This window comes from Perissodus microlepis, chromosome 16 (assembly GCF_051167445.1).
Source record: "Perissodus microlepis isolate ML-2025 ecotype Zambia chromosome 16, ASM5116744v1, whole genome shotgun sequence".
In the NCBI taxonomy this organism is placed as follows: Eukaryota; Metazoa; Chordata; class Actinopteri; order Cichliformes; family Cichlidae; genus Perissodus; species Perissodus microlepis.
In genome coordinates this window covers 16,364,924-16,380,838 of record NC_140476.1, presented here as the reverse complement: position 1 = coordinate 16,380,838, position 15,915 = coordinate 16,364,924, and the positions used below count along the sequence as shown (strand labels likewise).

At 36.6% G+C, this 15,915-nt stretch overlaps 1 protein-coding gene across 1 annotated transcript; it reads left to right on the top strand.

Moving 5' to 3' along the window:
- The first annotated feature begins 4,676 nt into the window (after positions 1-4,676).
- lnpa (limb and neural patterns a) lies at positions 4,677-14,891 on the top strand. Its single transcript, XM_084908603.1, has 13 exons — positions 4,677-4,790; positions 5,516-5,621; positions 6,071-6,112; positions 8,197-8,384; positions 8,469-8,527; positions 8,616-8,656; positions 10,722-10,805; positions 10,937-10,988; positions 11,097-11,318; positions 12,426-12,531; positions 13,161-13,231; positions 13,546-13,689; positions 13,925-14,891. The coding sequence occupies exons 2-13, from the start codon at positions 5,595-5,597 to the stop codon at positions 14,095-14,097; spliced, it is 1,209 nt and encodes a 402-aa protein (XP_084764729.1). The 5' UTR covers positions 4,677-4,790; positions 5,516-5,594; the 3' UTR covers positions 14,098-14,891.
- Positions 14,892-15,915: the final 1,024 nt, after the last annotated feature.

The window sequence follows — 15,915 nt, the reverse complement described above, 5'->3', positions numbered from 1 at the left end:
GTGGAAAACCTCAGCATACAGGGGTTTGCTCTGTGTTTGTGGGATGTAAGCATACTCTTCCTGCTCAGAACCTTTAACCATGGCGTACTCCAGAGCAGAATGAAGTCCACCCCTCTACAGGAAACTCATGATGTGCATTGAGGTGACCCCGCTGTCTACTTGATCCTTCTCCAACAGAGAAGTGATGTTCAATGTCACCAAAACCAGTTTAAGCAGCAGGGGAGTTGAACCACCAAGGCCTCCACCTTCAACTTCTGCCCAGTCAACAAAGCATCGGACACTCTCAAACAAGCCCCTGCCCCAGAACTGGCTGCAGGGTAAGACCCGGTATCCCTGGTCCACGTGAGGTTTCTTGACTGCTGTCATCATCATTATAGAAGTTTAGAATATATAGTCTAGTTTATATAGAAGTCTTAAGTCAAATTTTGCCACAGTCTTGGCTAGAGGGTCTATAGAAAGTACAACAGCAGAGTTACTACCAGACAAGACTTTATATCACAAGTACATGTATACAATATGCCTATAAGAACTGTAATTACTTTTAATGGCTAGCAGTGGGTAACCTCTAAAGTTGCAAATGGAACTCTGACTGCACAGAAGTATATGACAAAACAACCCTTTGCTTGCCTTTCTCCATGTAATAAAGAAAGACAAACAAAGAGCAGAATGAAGTCCATCCCTCTGCAGGAAGGGGTTTTATCTAACTGATGTAAGTTTCATCAGTTAGATAAAAAGCATATATTTACAAATGGGTGACTTTGATACTATTTGCAAAAAAGAATACAGTCACACAAATGAATTTTTTATGTTTGAGATTGAGATTTTCTGTACGTGTTTTCTTGTTGGTAGCTTCCCAGCTTGTACTGGTGAAGTTCTGGTCTAGGAACTGAAATATAGATTAGCATGGCAAGTTTGGTTAGGCCATTTGATTGATTTAGTTCAGCATGTAACAATACACAGTGGTATGGCTTGGGGTTCAATTAGTAGCAGTCTATTAAAGGCTGCCAGTTAACATCAGAGGCTGCAGAAAACAAGTGCCACCTGTGCACAGCATCGCTTTATTTTATTTAGTTATTATTTTGTGTGTTCTTTACTGGTGAAGACCAATACTTGGTTTGACTGCACCTTATCTCTGCCTCAGGCCTGCTACTTTAATTCAGCCACTATTGACCATTCTAACACTCCTGATGAGGGCTCTGTCACCAATGTCAGGTTTTAATGAAGAAGTTCTACTTTATGTCGGACAAATCATGAGTGTTTAATGTCCCTCAGTTTTAAATTTAGATTGCGTATATATGTAACTGCTCAGGTCAAAGCTTCAAAAATGGTAGCTCAAAAAACCAGCTGGTGAAAACATGTTGGCATGTCATTTTTTATAGACATTCTATATAATCTCATTAAAGACTGGAAAGCTAAATGAATATTTAAAAAATCAATATATTTAAAATAAATACATAAATCTAACATGCATACAGTGTACTTGTTCCTCGGTCTAGACAGAGGACCCTAGAAGCCCCACAAATGACAAGCCTCTGTGCCTAATCCATTTATTGGAAAGTGGGCAGACAAGTGTATACAGAACTTTCAGGTCACATTGTGTTGGAAACCAGTGCATCCCATCAAAGTTTAATTAGAGCATGGTTAATGGAAAATGTGAGCCATTTAAATTTAATTTCCATCATTTTGTAGCTCATCTACATGCAGCACCATTACTATCTCCCCAAAAGATCTCTGAAAGCACTGTACGAGATGCTGATTTTAAGACACCATTGTAGTTATCAACTCTTCCATCATGTTAGTCTAAGCACATATCTGTTAGTTTTATCACATTTGTCCAAAAGGTGAAAAGGACATGATCCAGAATGAGTGAATGCCACAGTTTGGACAACTAATGAATCTCCAGCAGGGAAAGAGACCGAAGACCCAAAACGCAATGCTGAAAGTCTCTTTGGTCAGGCAGTGGCCTGGGAGATGTGTAATTGACTTTCAGCCATTTCGGCCACCAGCTTTTCTTTCTTCTTTTTCACCCATATGGAAAAGAAATAGAAAAAACTTATAAAAGACTTGCATAAGATGTGGCCTACTTCATATAGTGAATCATATAAGGCTTATTTGATTTACTCATGAAAGTGGCCGCTTTCTCATTACTTTCATGTATTGTTTTAGTAAGTATCCAAAACATACAAGTTTCATTTATATAATTTTTCAAGGGATCTTATATCTGTTTTCACTCTTGTATGCTTTTCATACAAGTTTCACACAAGACAAATACAAACTACAAGATATCTTTTCCATATGGGCACTCTCACAAACATGCACCTATATATACAAATAAATAAATAATTAACTCCAGTAACAACAGCTTGGCCATGTGATTACTTACTGCCCATTACTTCACTCCAAAGTGAACTCATCAACTGTTGAATGATGGCAACATTTTCCTTTGTTTTAGATAAATCTTTATATCAGTAAAAATTCACTTGTCTTTTCTTTGAAACCACCATACACTTGACTTTGATTGAAATGTCTCAAAAACTCTTGGATGGCTTTCCAATAAATTCTGCATGCATTAATTGTGATGCTTTAATTGTGGTGCTTCAGCAATCTAACTGGCATTCAAGATAAACTTGACATTAAAATAAACTTGGGTGCACATTCCTTTCATTGGAACTAAATTAGTATTTATATAGCAATTAGTGAAAGCAAACTTATATTTTTCATATTTTTCACATGCTCTGTACAGGCTGCCCAGGGATGGAAAAAACAAAGTTTAATGATGAAAAATCATAAACATTTTTACCTCTTTTCCCCCCAGTGAATGAATTACAGATGATTTTCAAAGCAGTTTTTTTTTTCATGAATTAAACAGAAACGGCATGGTGTCTGCCATCAAAGCAATTTATAATGTACTTACTGGAAGTACTGGAACATGTTTTTTTTCTTTAATTAATTCCACTTTTTCATCTTTGTTTCCAGCAAATAACAGGCATTTTTTTATCCACTCTAGCTTTTATTGAGCACCCTCAGGCTAGTGCTGTGTTCACATTCCCACTAATGAATATCACAGCTATATAGTTAGCTATATTGGTAATTTTATGTGCAACCACAAATGAAAATATAAACATGGGAATTTTCAGCTATTGGCAGTTTGTAATGTTTGTTGAAGGGTATATGGGAACATATTACACAAACTAAATAAATATAATGCTTGCTTTGCATTTGAAAAAACCTTTGTTGCACAGTGAAACACTGTAAAAACTGTTAACACCTACTATAAAATCTGTACTTTATAATAGCATGAGAACCACTAGCACATTACATTCATTTGGCAGACAGTTTTACCTGGAGATATATATTTACAGCATAAAAATGTAACAGTGCATGCACAATAACCATTTTGTATTTAACGTTGCAATTACTGAGCAGCAAGTACTACTAATGTCGATACACTATCCAGTATCAGCATTATGTTCATGTCGTGTGCATGTCAGACGGGTTACTTCATTTGCTGGATCACACGCTCAGTTTTTACCATTCAGCCTGTCACTGAAATCAAGAAATTGTTAGAGGGGGGATTAATTCTCTCTTGCATATGTCTACAGGGTGTACATAGCTTAGTTATAAGGGTAACAGTAAAATGTACAGTGCTATGAAAACCTATTTGTCCCCTTTCTAATTTGTTTTTTTTGCTTGATCTTCTCACACTCAGATGTCTCAGATCAACAAAAAAACATATTTTTTATATTAGCAAAAGATAACCAGAATAAATACAAAATGCAGTTTTTAAATGGTTATTTATTAAGGGGGAAACTTATTTAAACCTACTTCGTCCTATGTGAAAAAGTAATTACAAAGCAATTTCTAAGGACTTGGGACTCCACAGAACCACAGCGAGAACTATTATCCACAAATGAAGAATTCTTGGAGCAGCAGGGAACCTTCCCAGGAATTCACAGATGACCAACATAAGACTAAGACTTTTGAGAAATTATTCTGTGGACTGATGAGACAAATCTTTAACTTTCTGGAAAGTTTATGTCCTGTTACATGTGACCAAAACTAACACACCAACAATCAAGCATGGTAATGGTTTTGTGATGGTTTGGGGCTGCTTTGCTGTTTCAGGACCTAAACGACTTGCTGTGATTGACAGAGCCATGATTTCTGCTCTCCACCAGAAAATCCTGAAGAAAAAAGTCCTGAATCCCAAGCACCCTTTGGTTGTGCAGTAGGACAATGATCTGAACCGCCTCAAAATGAAGGTTTTGGAGCGGCCTAGTCGAAGTCCTAACTCAAGTCAGATTGAGATGCTTGGCATGACCTCAAACAGGTCGTTGATGTTTGAAAACCCTGTAATGTGGCTGAATTACAAAAAAATTATGCAAAAGATAGTTAGCCAAAATTCCTCCACAGCCATGTGAAAGACTCATTGCCAGTTATCATAAACACTTGACTGGAACAACCACTTAGTGTAAGTTTAGGGGGCAATTACATTTTCCCATAACCTAACCCCCTCCCCCACCTGTTAATAAATGAAATCATTATTTAAGAACTTAATTTTTGTATTAACTCATGTTATATTTGTCTAAAATTAAAATTAGTTTGAGTTTCTCACAGCTTTGTACCAGGCTTCATGAGCCACAGACCAAACTCCCGTGAAGGCCCCGGTGTGCTCATGCTCCATGCTGGCTCTTCGAGTGGACACTCCCCCATCTTGGCTCACACACCCTCCGTGCAAAGACAGGAGCGACTGCCACAGGCTGTTGAAACAGGACAACACAACTTTCAAGGTAAATACACCAGTCTCTGTCAAAACACGGAGCTGTTATTCATTTACTTAGCACTTCTATAATTTGGCCTCGCTTGTGTGTACAAACTCTGGCGAAACTTGGCGACCTTGCTTTAGTTATCTCGGTGAACTGCAGGGCTCAGTAGTGTTAGCCCTGCAAGCTAGCGATTACACAAACTTAGCTGCAGCACCTCAAAGCTAATGTATATGTGCATTCATTTATTATAGGCTATTTAGTACATGTTGGCTGAAAAAAGCGATATAAAAAACCTGTGAGATAACTATTAACGTCAGCTCGGTTCTTGCTGACGCCTCCGGAAAGTTGTTTAGGTTTGCTAATTTGAGCTAACAAGGACAACCTACTTCTGCTTAGTCACTGATGAAGTTTAATAAAAAGCGTTTAAGTGTGTTTTACAGGTGACTTAAGAGGATTGGTGTATGTTTTCTAAACGTCAGTCAAAACATGTACCTATAGCTGTTAACGAGCCGCTGAAGCTGTGAACGCTCCTCTGTGATTGTTTGGAGCTGCTGTTGCACGTACATATACAGAAGTACATGCTTTATAGCTCTACAGTTTAACTACAAATGAGCCTCACAGAAAAAGTATTATTAAAACTGCTGGATTTATTTCGGGAATGCTGTATTATACTGCGGCAGTTGTAGCACAATGTACCTAATGTATTGGCAACCGAGTGTGTATTCACAACTCATTACTGCTGTCAACAGGTGGAGAGGTAATTTGTGAAACGGCATCAGAGGAGGGTCCCAGTAACAGAGTAACCTACACTCCTTCTTCTTCATCAACATGGGGGCTGCGGTCTCACGGTGGAGGGTTTGTATTCAAACCTTTATTAACCATGTCATGTGAAACAAATTACAGTGCAGTTAGTTAGTGTTACTTCTGCTTTTTGATAGTTTTGAATCATTTTCATTAAACTCTTACTTTGGAAGCATGACTTTAACAGGCACCATTTCTACCACACCAAACGTAATACACAAGCAATGATCTCATGGTTGGATAGATTTACATAAATTTTGTATGTCTAAACAGTACATCTGTGTTCTAGTTGGCATGACATAATGCACATTTGCATGATCAGGGTAGCCTGTTAGTAATAGAAGACCACACATAATGCACGTACAAAAGTAGGAAGAAGAAAAAGGAAGTTTCCAGATCTTTTTTTTCTCTCTCTTTTTTTTTTTAAGTTCCTCACAAAGAGCGCTATTGTTTTGGAAATCGTAATTGTACAATACCTCTTATTCAAACTGTTTGTCTTATAGGCGAAACCATCCACTGTGGAGATTTTGGAAGGAATTGACAAGGTACGCTTAACTTATAAAAAAAAAAAAACCTTTCAAGCTACAATATGAACTTCCTGTCTTTTATTAATGCAAATCTATGATAAATATTGGTTATTGCACAATTGGTTTTTATGCTCAATCAAGCCAGTTTTTGATGCAGAAAAAAATGACTTAAATGTGTTGTATAAGCAACGACCTTCAGTGACTGCCATAGCAGCTCCTTATTTGCTAAGTGATAGAGCTTTACTGCTCTTCTGCATTGCAGCCAGTGTCAGACTATTTAAAGATCCTGTCCTTGGAGCACGGACATGATGACATCTTCCTGTCACAAAGACATCAATGACATTGAAGTTGCAATGCAATGGGTGTTGCTGCTTTTTGTTTAGCTTCAATTCTTCACCTGTGAAAGAATATATATATGTTGTGAGCGTGTGTTTGTGTGTGACTTATAGCACACAGCACACTCGTAAACACAAACAGACCACTGTAAGGTTAAATGTGAGACCAGCTCGTGCTTAGAGTGACACACACACATGTTACAGTGCAACCATAGTGGCCAAGAGTGGTCCCATTTTTGTCCAGTAGCTATTTTTAGAATAGATAGTCAGCAGCCTGAAGCAGTGGTGTCACATTTCAGTTTAAAAAAGCATAAAGTACCTGTTTATGTGTGAAGTAATAATGGTTGAGGTGAGAGAAAACTCATGTTCTGACCAAATGATTCATTTCCAGTTAATCCCTATGTTAGATTACACATCTCTTTAGTCTGGTGAGCTTAGGTTATTTGCTAAAATGTAGTGAGAGAAATATCGTAAAGGGAGTGATGCAAATGCTGAATGTTGGATGAAATTCTGCACTTAAAGTTTGCATCTAAGAAAAATAAAACTGTTCCAGTATTTATAACCCTAACGGTTCCCCACTGCAAGATTGCATCTAGCTGTTTTTCCACAGCATCTTATTGCATTTATATTAGTTTTTATTAAATTAAATTAAGATAATGCAGGATCATGCCCAAGTCGTAATGGAAAAGCCTGTTGTGAAATTTTCAACACAATTTTATTTATATTAGACCAAACCAAAAGGGCATTTGAGGCCTTTTATTTTATCACTATAAAGGCAGAAATGCAGTGATCACTTGTGAGCAAGCACTTGGCTGCAGTGGAGAGAAAAAAAAGGAAAAAGACTACCTTTTAACAGGATAAACCAGACTCAGGGAGGCAATCTGTCTACTGGTTGGTGTGTGAGGAAAACAAAAAAAGCAGACCACAGAGAGACAGAGTTAGTGTGCATTTGCATTGATTCTAAAAGTCTAGGAAACTTGGCACAAGTTTTCCAAAAGATGTATTTGGTATGGTGGCGATGGGGCTTGGTTCCAAATGTTCAGTGCATGTTAATTTGGGTTGTGAACTAGTTAATATATAATCAAGGCCATAGCTGGCTCATAGTGGGCCTTTGAGGGGTTTCTAGTCAGTGAGTCTGTTACATGAGCTAACTGAAGAGTGAGCTTTATGCTGTTATTTCTGGCCAACGATAAACCAAAATGTATGTTTTGCATAAATGAAACCCCACTTCAAAAAAAACAACAACAAAAAAACACAACAACAACTCAGAATAACTTGATACTGATTTACAATGACTTCCTTCTTGGGACACAAGTGGACTTTACAGTGTCCTTGTATTGTCATAACATTACCACACAAATAGCAACAGGTTTTTGTTTTTTTTTCTTCACATCCATCTCTGTAACAGCAGTTTGCGTACAACATTGAGGGAGCTCTGAGCCTAAGAATTTCATTGCCAATGTTATCTGTATGTGACAAATAAAGCTTGAAACTTAAACTTGATGGCATGTAGAAAACCAGTTTTAGTAATGATCCAAAATAGGTGAAATGGTGTTAACAAAATATTAATAATTTTCCTGATAAATATATAAACTGCAATTGAATGACCTGCATTACATGAGACTGAGGTTAAAATATGTTCAAAACATTAATGGTTATTTTTATAAATATGTTAATAGAAGTTTGAATATAAAATGTAAGTTCAAACTCAAACTTTTTTAATTTTTATTATTGATCCTTTCATGATCCTTTCATTTTTCTCCACAGGACATACAGGTTCTTGAAGAATATAGTGAGAAAAATCAAAGGCAGCTGAAGATATGGGTTGGACGACTGCTTCTCTACTCGTCGCTTCTCTACTTGATCACTTGTGTAGTTGTGTATTTCTGGTATCTGCCCGAACAGTTAATGGGACGGCTCATATTGTCTCTTCCCTTTCTAATAGTTCCGTTATTGTAAGTATAAGAGATAATCTATCATATTTTCACTAAACTGTAATTGTGATTTATTGAGATGGCTGTTTTTTCTCTTCTGTTTAGAGTGTGGTTACTTCGAAAATTGCTGATAAAAATTTTTTCCAGAAGAACTGAAAAAAATAGTAAGGGTTTTTTTTGTTTTTTTTTGTTTTTTTTAAATAAATTTATGTTTAAACAGATGTTGGATTTCCTAACGTTTTTTTTTTCCAGATGAAAAGTTAGAGGATCTTAAAGCAGAAAAGAGGAAAATAGTAAGTGATGTTTTTTATTTATAATACAGAAATACTTTTATGTGCAGTGCTGTGCAGAATTGAGACACTGTAGGTTGCCTGGGAAGAAAATTATGAAGTGAAAATAATAAGTTTGCCTGATATGATTTATGTTTACTGATGCTGTTGTGCTAAATTTTATTTGACTCAAATTGAACGTGAATTCTCTCATAATGTCGATGATTCATAAAAAGGTTTGCGAGGTTGAATATGACCTTTTTTCGTCGGGAGCTTTTGAAGATGGGCTTGGCACAATAGAGAACCTGTGCTACACCATCTATTACAAGACTCCCTGTGCTTGTCTTTGAAGATGATTTATTTTTATATTTGCTTTTTGTGTTTGATTGTTTCAAGTAGTTATAAAGCCTCTAAGATTGTATGTATTCAGCCAAAGTTAATAACATCTTTTAAACGGGCGACATTCCAAAAATCTAACAAAAGTGTCAGCAATCAGTTACGTAAATTCAAAAACACATTTCAGAAAAGATATTGCCATGCATCTTTGCACAATGATCTGTGACTCTACCTAAGTGTGTAATGTAAGATTTCAAAGGCTTGATCATTGAAAGCCACAAAAATGTGTGATCAATTATTTGTTGTTAGTGTTTTATTTTTTTCTGTTTAGGGGATGGTGATTTATATTGGTAATTATAATCTTTGCAGTGGTTTAGAGTTTTAACTATAAGTGAAATGGCTTTTACATTCTTTACACTTAGTGTTTACCCACCAACCATTTCATTAGGTGCATCTTGTTAGTACTGGTTTGGACCCTCTTTTGCTTTTCCAACTACCTCATTTCTTCATGGCACAGATTCAACAAGGTGCTCAGAGATTTATATTCATTTTTATATGATAACATCACACACTGCAGATTTGTTGGCTGCAGAACCATGATCTCTTGTTCCAGCCAATTCCCAAAGATACTCCATTGAATTGAAATCTGGTGACTGTGGAGATGATTTGAACTTGGCCCTTTACTAATTTTTTTTAATTTTTAATTTTTATCATTCGCTGCGGTGTAAATCCTAGAGGTGATTGCATGGGAAAATTTCAATACATCAGCAGTTTCTGACATACTCAGACCAGCCCCTCTGGCACTAAGAACCGTGCTGCATTCAAAGTCCCTTTTTTTCCTCATTCTAATGGTCAGTTTGAAATGTAGCGGGTTTTCATATCTACATGGCTAAATAAACTGGGGTGTTGCCATGTGATTAGCTGATTAGATACTTGTGTTAAAGAGCAGCTGAACAAGTTTGTAAAGTGGTTGATGGGTGTATTTGTCAGTGTTAAGAAACTTAAGTCTGCTATGAATATATGCGTTGAAATTGAATAGAACAGCTCAGTTGGTCTTGTCCTGTGCTGCTACATCCTTGATATGACATAAACAATGAATGAGTTAAATATAGTTTGGCATTTTTTTACTTGTAGCCTGAAGTCCACTTAAAAAAAAATTGTAATTTTGATTCTTAACGGTCCACTCGTAAAGTCAGGATTGACATTTAATGCCTTATAAAATTAGTTTTGGTTATCTTCTCAGCAATTTGCTGTAAGATACTCTAAGCTCTGTGAAGACAACATTTGATTGGTACAAAACCTTGAACCAGTAAACTACTCTTCTAATGTCACTTTAATTAATTTCATTTACTACAGGAAAGAAATAAATCTGAGAAATTGCTTGTCATCCTCTGTCAAGTCTAATAACTTTCAATAATTAGGGCTGATGGATTTTCACACTCTCCATTATCGAAGTAGTGAATGTAATTATTCCTCATATTATATGTAAACATTAAGAAATGTTCTGTACTTACTCTAAATGAAGATGTACAATGCAGTGAAGTTGCTTTAAGGGCTCTTTTCTCAGTCACTTTGACATGCGATGTTATTGAAGGTGATTCTAAGATATTTGTGTGTATTTATAAATGCCAGTTTATGACACACATGATCAGCAAATGATTACTCTGATATGTTAACAGTGATAAATACTTTCAGGCAATAAATTAAAAGATAATTTAAGTTTATTCCTTAATGTTTTTGCATTTTTTTCCAGCTTGAAGAAGTTATGGAAACTGAAACATATAAAAATGCAAAAATGATTCTGGAGAGATTTGATCCTGATTCCAAGAAAAATATTGTGAGTTCTTTTTTGTTTTTTTTTTCTCTGCTGTATAAATTGTCTAATTGCATTCAGTTTATATATATATATATATATATATATATTTATATTAAAGCATGTTCTTGTACACTCCTCTGTTCTGTATGAAGGCACTTGAATCTACTCCAGTTGCTCCTCAGATAACTCCAAAACCAGGACAAGGTAGCAGTGAGTTTTGAACGTTCTCGGGAGACAATGCTATTTGCCCTACTTCGACTCTGGCATTTCCTATTATGCTATTAAAGCATCCTGCAATGTTTTCTGTGTTAGAACTCCGCCATCGGAATGTCATCCCAAAGACCCCCCCAGTGGTGGTGAATCCTGCAAGCGAAGCTGCTGCCCGCCCTCCTCTTGCCTCCAGGCCCACCTATCCTGGAAGATCTTCCCACTCTGCTCCAGGTGGACCCCCAGAGAGGAGCCTGTCAGCTATAGCTGCTCAGCAGAGCTTGATGAGGAAGCCTGTGACCCCTGGAACACCTGTTCCAGGAGTCGGTGAGTTACCTACACACAGGGGGACCAGATCATAATGTGGTCGATTAAGGTGTGATTTACTCTTTCCTGGCTCTTTGTCCCCAGTTGTTCAAAGCTCTGTGGTGTGTGTTGTCAGAAAGGCTGTAGTATGTTGTACAGTAAGGTAGTGGATAATTGTGGAAATGTATGATAACAATATCTAACTATATGGTCTAACTTTTGTCCACTAAGTGTCTTACTTGGGCCTGAGATTGCAATTGATAACTTTTGTTACTATGACCATAATATTTGTATAATATTTACCTCAAGAGGATATGACCTATCATCATTGGCTGCTTTTAAAGATTGAAAAGGAACAACCAGAAAAATAGATGAAACATTTCTCATAAAGCAGTTGTTTTATATGGAAGACATCTGTGGGGTATAGGGGTATTGAATATTCAATATCAGTAATTTCTGGACTGACCACTCAATAGAAAAAAAAAAAGCAAATAACTGCAAACAGTAAAGGAAAATGTGCTCCTAGAGTAGTGGAAGCTGTATGCTGTAATTGCCATGTGGAATGCCAACTGTGAGGTATGCACGATGCAGTATTACATTAACTATGATTAATTAGCCAGACCTGCATTTGTTCTCTGGGCAATGGTGGTAGAATCTCACTAAATGTCTTTTAATGCTTAGTGAAATTGCCTTTGGCATTGGGAACACCTCACAAATGGTTTACATGAGTTGATGTTATCACCTGCTTCTGCTGAAAATTGAAAGTGAAAAGCAATTTGATACAAAGAGTCACCACAGAGTTTCCATATGTTGGTAAATTAATAACCAGCAGGATACTGAGACTCTGCCAAGTCTCACAGAAATGACCAGTCATCTTCCTATGATTGCTCTTGATGTTGGATTATATTAATTACTACTCACCAACGCAGCAGGGATTCGGGACGTGCTTTGCAAGTGCGATCCGGTGTTAAGTCATTAAGAAAAAGAGGCAGCTTTTTGTAAAATTAATCATGGTTTGTGCACCAAACTATTTCACAGATTTATTACTGTAAGCAGCACCTGTTTCCTGAAGTATGTATTCCAAGCTGCAGAGTGCATCTAACAGGCAAAGATGCTATCCTTTAACAGGGATGCACCCCCCAGGCCCACCGCTGGCCAGACCTGTGATCCCAAGGGAGAGAGGTGCTATGGACAGAGTCATAGAGTATCTTGTTGGAGATGGCCCTCAGAACAGGTAAATAAAATGGGAAAACGAGTCTCTTCAGTAATGCAGTAAAGTAAATGCAACCTGTGTATCATGTCATGAAAAAGTTGTAAACATCTGAAGTGCATTAATTTGATAAATATTAGATGATCGGAATATAGCTGTGTTGAAATAAACTGTAAATGAATTTTTTAGGCAGAATCTTCTTCTTCTTTTTTTTTTAAATGCCAAACCATTTAAAGTTAAGTTTATTAAACCTTGAAAGAGCTCTTGAAAAGGCAAACTGAAAACAACTCTTATTCTTCTTGCACCGATCCTCCTTTTTAATATATGATGATCATGCTTCCCTTAAACATTAATTTAAACTTGTCCATCATTGCAGCTACTCAACACTGAAATATAGTACTCTTTTGTAGTAGCCTGCAATAGTTGTAGCTTTATCAGCTAAAATCATATAGTCTCTGTTTTAAAACAACTTTTTTACAGTTTGTAGTCATTGTTTTTTTTTATGTTGCACACTACTTTATCTGGAAATTTTAAATCTACTTTGTGTTAGGAGTGGTAATACTGAGTTATCCAGTGCCTGTTCACATGCTATGTAATGTCTTAATAGATTGTTTGTTTGTTTGTTTGTTTGTTGTGTTTTCCCTTCCTCATAGATACGCTCTCATATGTCAGCAGTGTCTGTCCCATAACGGCATGGCATTAAAAGAAGAATTTGAATATATTGGTGAGACTTTGAGAATCACAGCACACTTTGTCAGTCTCCATCAAACACTGTGCCTTCATTTGCCCTCTAGCATTTGGCAGCATAGTATATCATATGGCTCTTAAATGCCTCTGCCACTACCAACTCCTGTAAGCAAAAAGAAAGCAAGATTGAATATGCAAAGTAGTGCTACACATCAATCTGAAATGTTTATGCATCTGAGGCATTTTTTTCCCATTGGTTCATATTCATGTATATTAATCTATGTCTGTTTCACAATGTATTAGCATGGTTACATAAAATATATGCGTGGGGTTTTATTTGTTTCTTTTCAGCCTTTCGATGTGCGTATTGTTATTTCTTGAACCCTGCAAGAAAGACGAGGCCTCAGGCACCCAGGCTCACCGAGGTCGCTGGTAACCATAAGATGTCACCAGAGGCGACTGGTACTGATGCAGATGATGACCAAAATGTTTTAGGTAATAATAGACTGCAAATGTAAATCAAGTTATTAAGGTGTATTACACTAAAATGTTAAATTAATTAATCTAATACAGATACAGATCTAAAATGGATAAAATAGCATTATTTTGTACACATACAGTAGTAGTCATTTTCTTATCTTCACCCTTTAAAAAAAAAAAAAACTTGTTCATATGCATTTCAAATCTAAACGTAAAAAAAAGAAAAGAAATAACTGTTTCTAATTATCAGAGAACACGAAGCTTACTGATGTCCCTGCTGGTTCAAATACCCAAGAGCCGGCTATACCAACAGCCACAGAGCCCAGTTCTGCATCAGATGGCCAAAACACCCCAGAGTCGCAAGACCTGCCCTCTGAGAAATCTGACGGAGAGCAAGATTTGTCTGCCATGGAAGTGGAATAAAACAGCGGAGCGGTAATTTCACAATAAGTCAGACTGGAACATTTTTGTTTTCATTGAGGAAATGTAGAAATGGTTAGCTTCCAAGTAAATGCCGTAAGTTTGAAGAGCACAATAACAGCCCAGATGTTAATGCAATCTTCAGCTTACAGAGTGTTCTTTCTTTTGAAAATTGCAATAGTAATTAATTAAACATTGAACTTGCATAGTAGTAGCATTTGATAGCAACTGCCAAACACTCTTATATTTTTAGCATGTTTACAGGTCAATAACAGAGCTATGAGGGTTAAGCTTGTCTCAGTGTTGCATAGGAAAAGTCTCTCTCTCTTTTTTTTTTTTAACAGGGTTTTGAAGGAGTTTGTCTTTATTCTAACAAGGTACAACTTCAGAAACAGAAATATTTTGTGGAAAAATTATTTATGGGAAATTATTTATAAATATTTTTTCTATATTGCTGCGCCCTTTTCTGACAGTGTTGAATGGAATACTTTGCAGCTTGGAGGTGCTTACATGTTTACACTACCACTGTACCAGAATGATGATAATAATAATAATAATGCACATGCACTATGTATTTTTTGCTAAAGGAGGAAAACAGGTTTGTCAGTCCTGTTATACTGACTGAAGTGCCTTTTTATATGTCAAGTCCCTATTTGAGAACATTGTCTATTAAATGTTTTTACATGTAGACGGTGAAGTCATTCAGCTGTTTTAAGTCTTAAAAGGCAGCATCTGTTTGCTAAACAAGTTCCCGGTATGTATGTATGTATGTATAAATAAACATTTGAGAAAATCTATTTATCTGTGTTCACAATCACAACCACTTTGTCTTCACTGCTATATTTATGAAAGCACCATTTATTTCTGTTGTATTTTAAAAGTGATTCTACATCAGCATTGAATTAACATTTGAGCAACAACATGAGAAACAACTCCCCGGGATCTCTAACCTGTATTGTTTCTTCTTGTATATGTTGTATTTTAAATGGATACCCATTTTCTTCTTTGGCCGTCTTCTCAATCAGGCCCAAATTTAAGCAGTCCGTTTTCATTAGCAGGCCAGTTTTAGCTTGTGATCATTTTATTTTAGCTCATTGATCATTTCAGACAGTGTAAGATAATGGTGCTGACACAGAGCCTGACCAGTCTTGATTGCTTGACCCTCTTCATTTGCAACAGCAAAGTCATTGCGGCTACAAAGTTGTTTTCTACCGTTACATGACCCTTTTCCCCTGAAGATACACCGTAAACTATTGGTGAGTTCAACATCCCACATCTTCTATGGGTTTTGATAATGTATGTTTACAGAGACGTGACCTCCCGGGCCTTGTAATGCATCAATCTGACACCAACAGTAACGCCTGATTCCACCGCATACTGTTTGAGGTTGACCTCTGACAAGAGCCAAACGGGGGAAAAAAATGGGACATCAATAGGACGATGTTTGGATGTTTTCGCACCACTGGGAGGTTGTTCAGTATACAAAGCCTGCACGTGTGTGTGTGAATCATCACAAGTAATATTTCATGAAAGATCTCGATGCTGTGTGGTTTGAAAATTACACGTGTGTGTGTATATGTATGTATGTATATGTGTGTGTGTGTGTGTGTATGTATGTGTGTGTGTGTGTGTGTGTGTGTGTGTGTGTGTGTATATATATGTGTGTATATATATATATATATATATATATATATATATATATATTTTTTTTTTTTTTTAATTCCAAAGCACTGAATCATTTCATGACAGTTTGTATTATCAGCCAGTGAAATTATTGTGTGTGGGGTTATCAAATCTCCGTAACAGCTTTCAGTTTTGTAT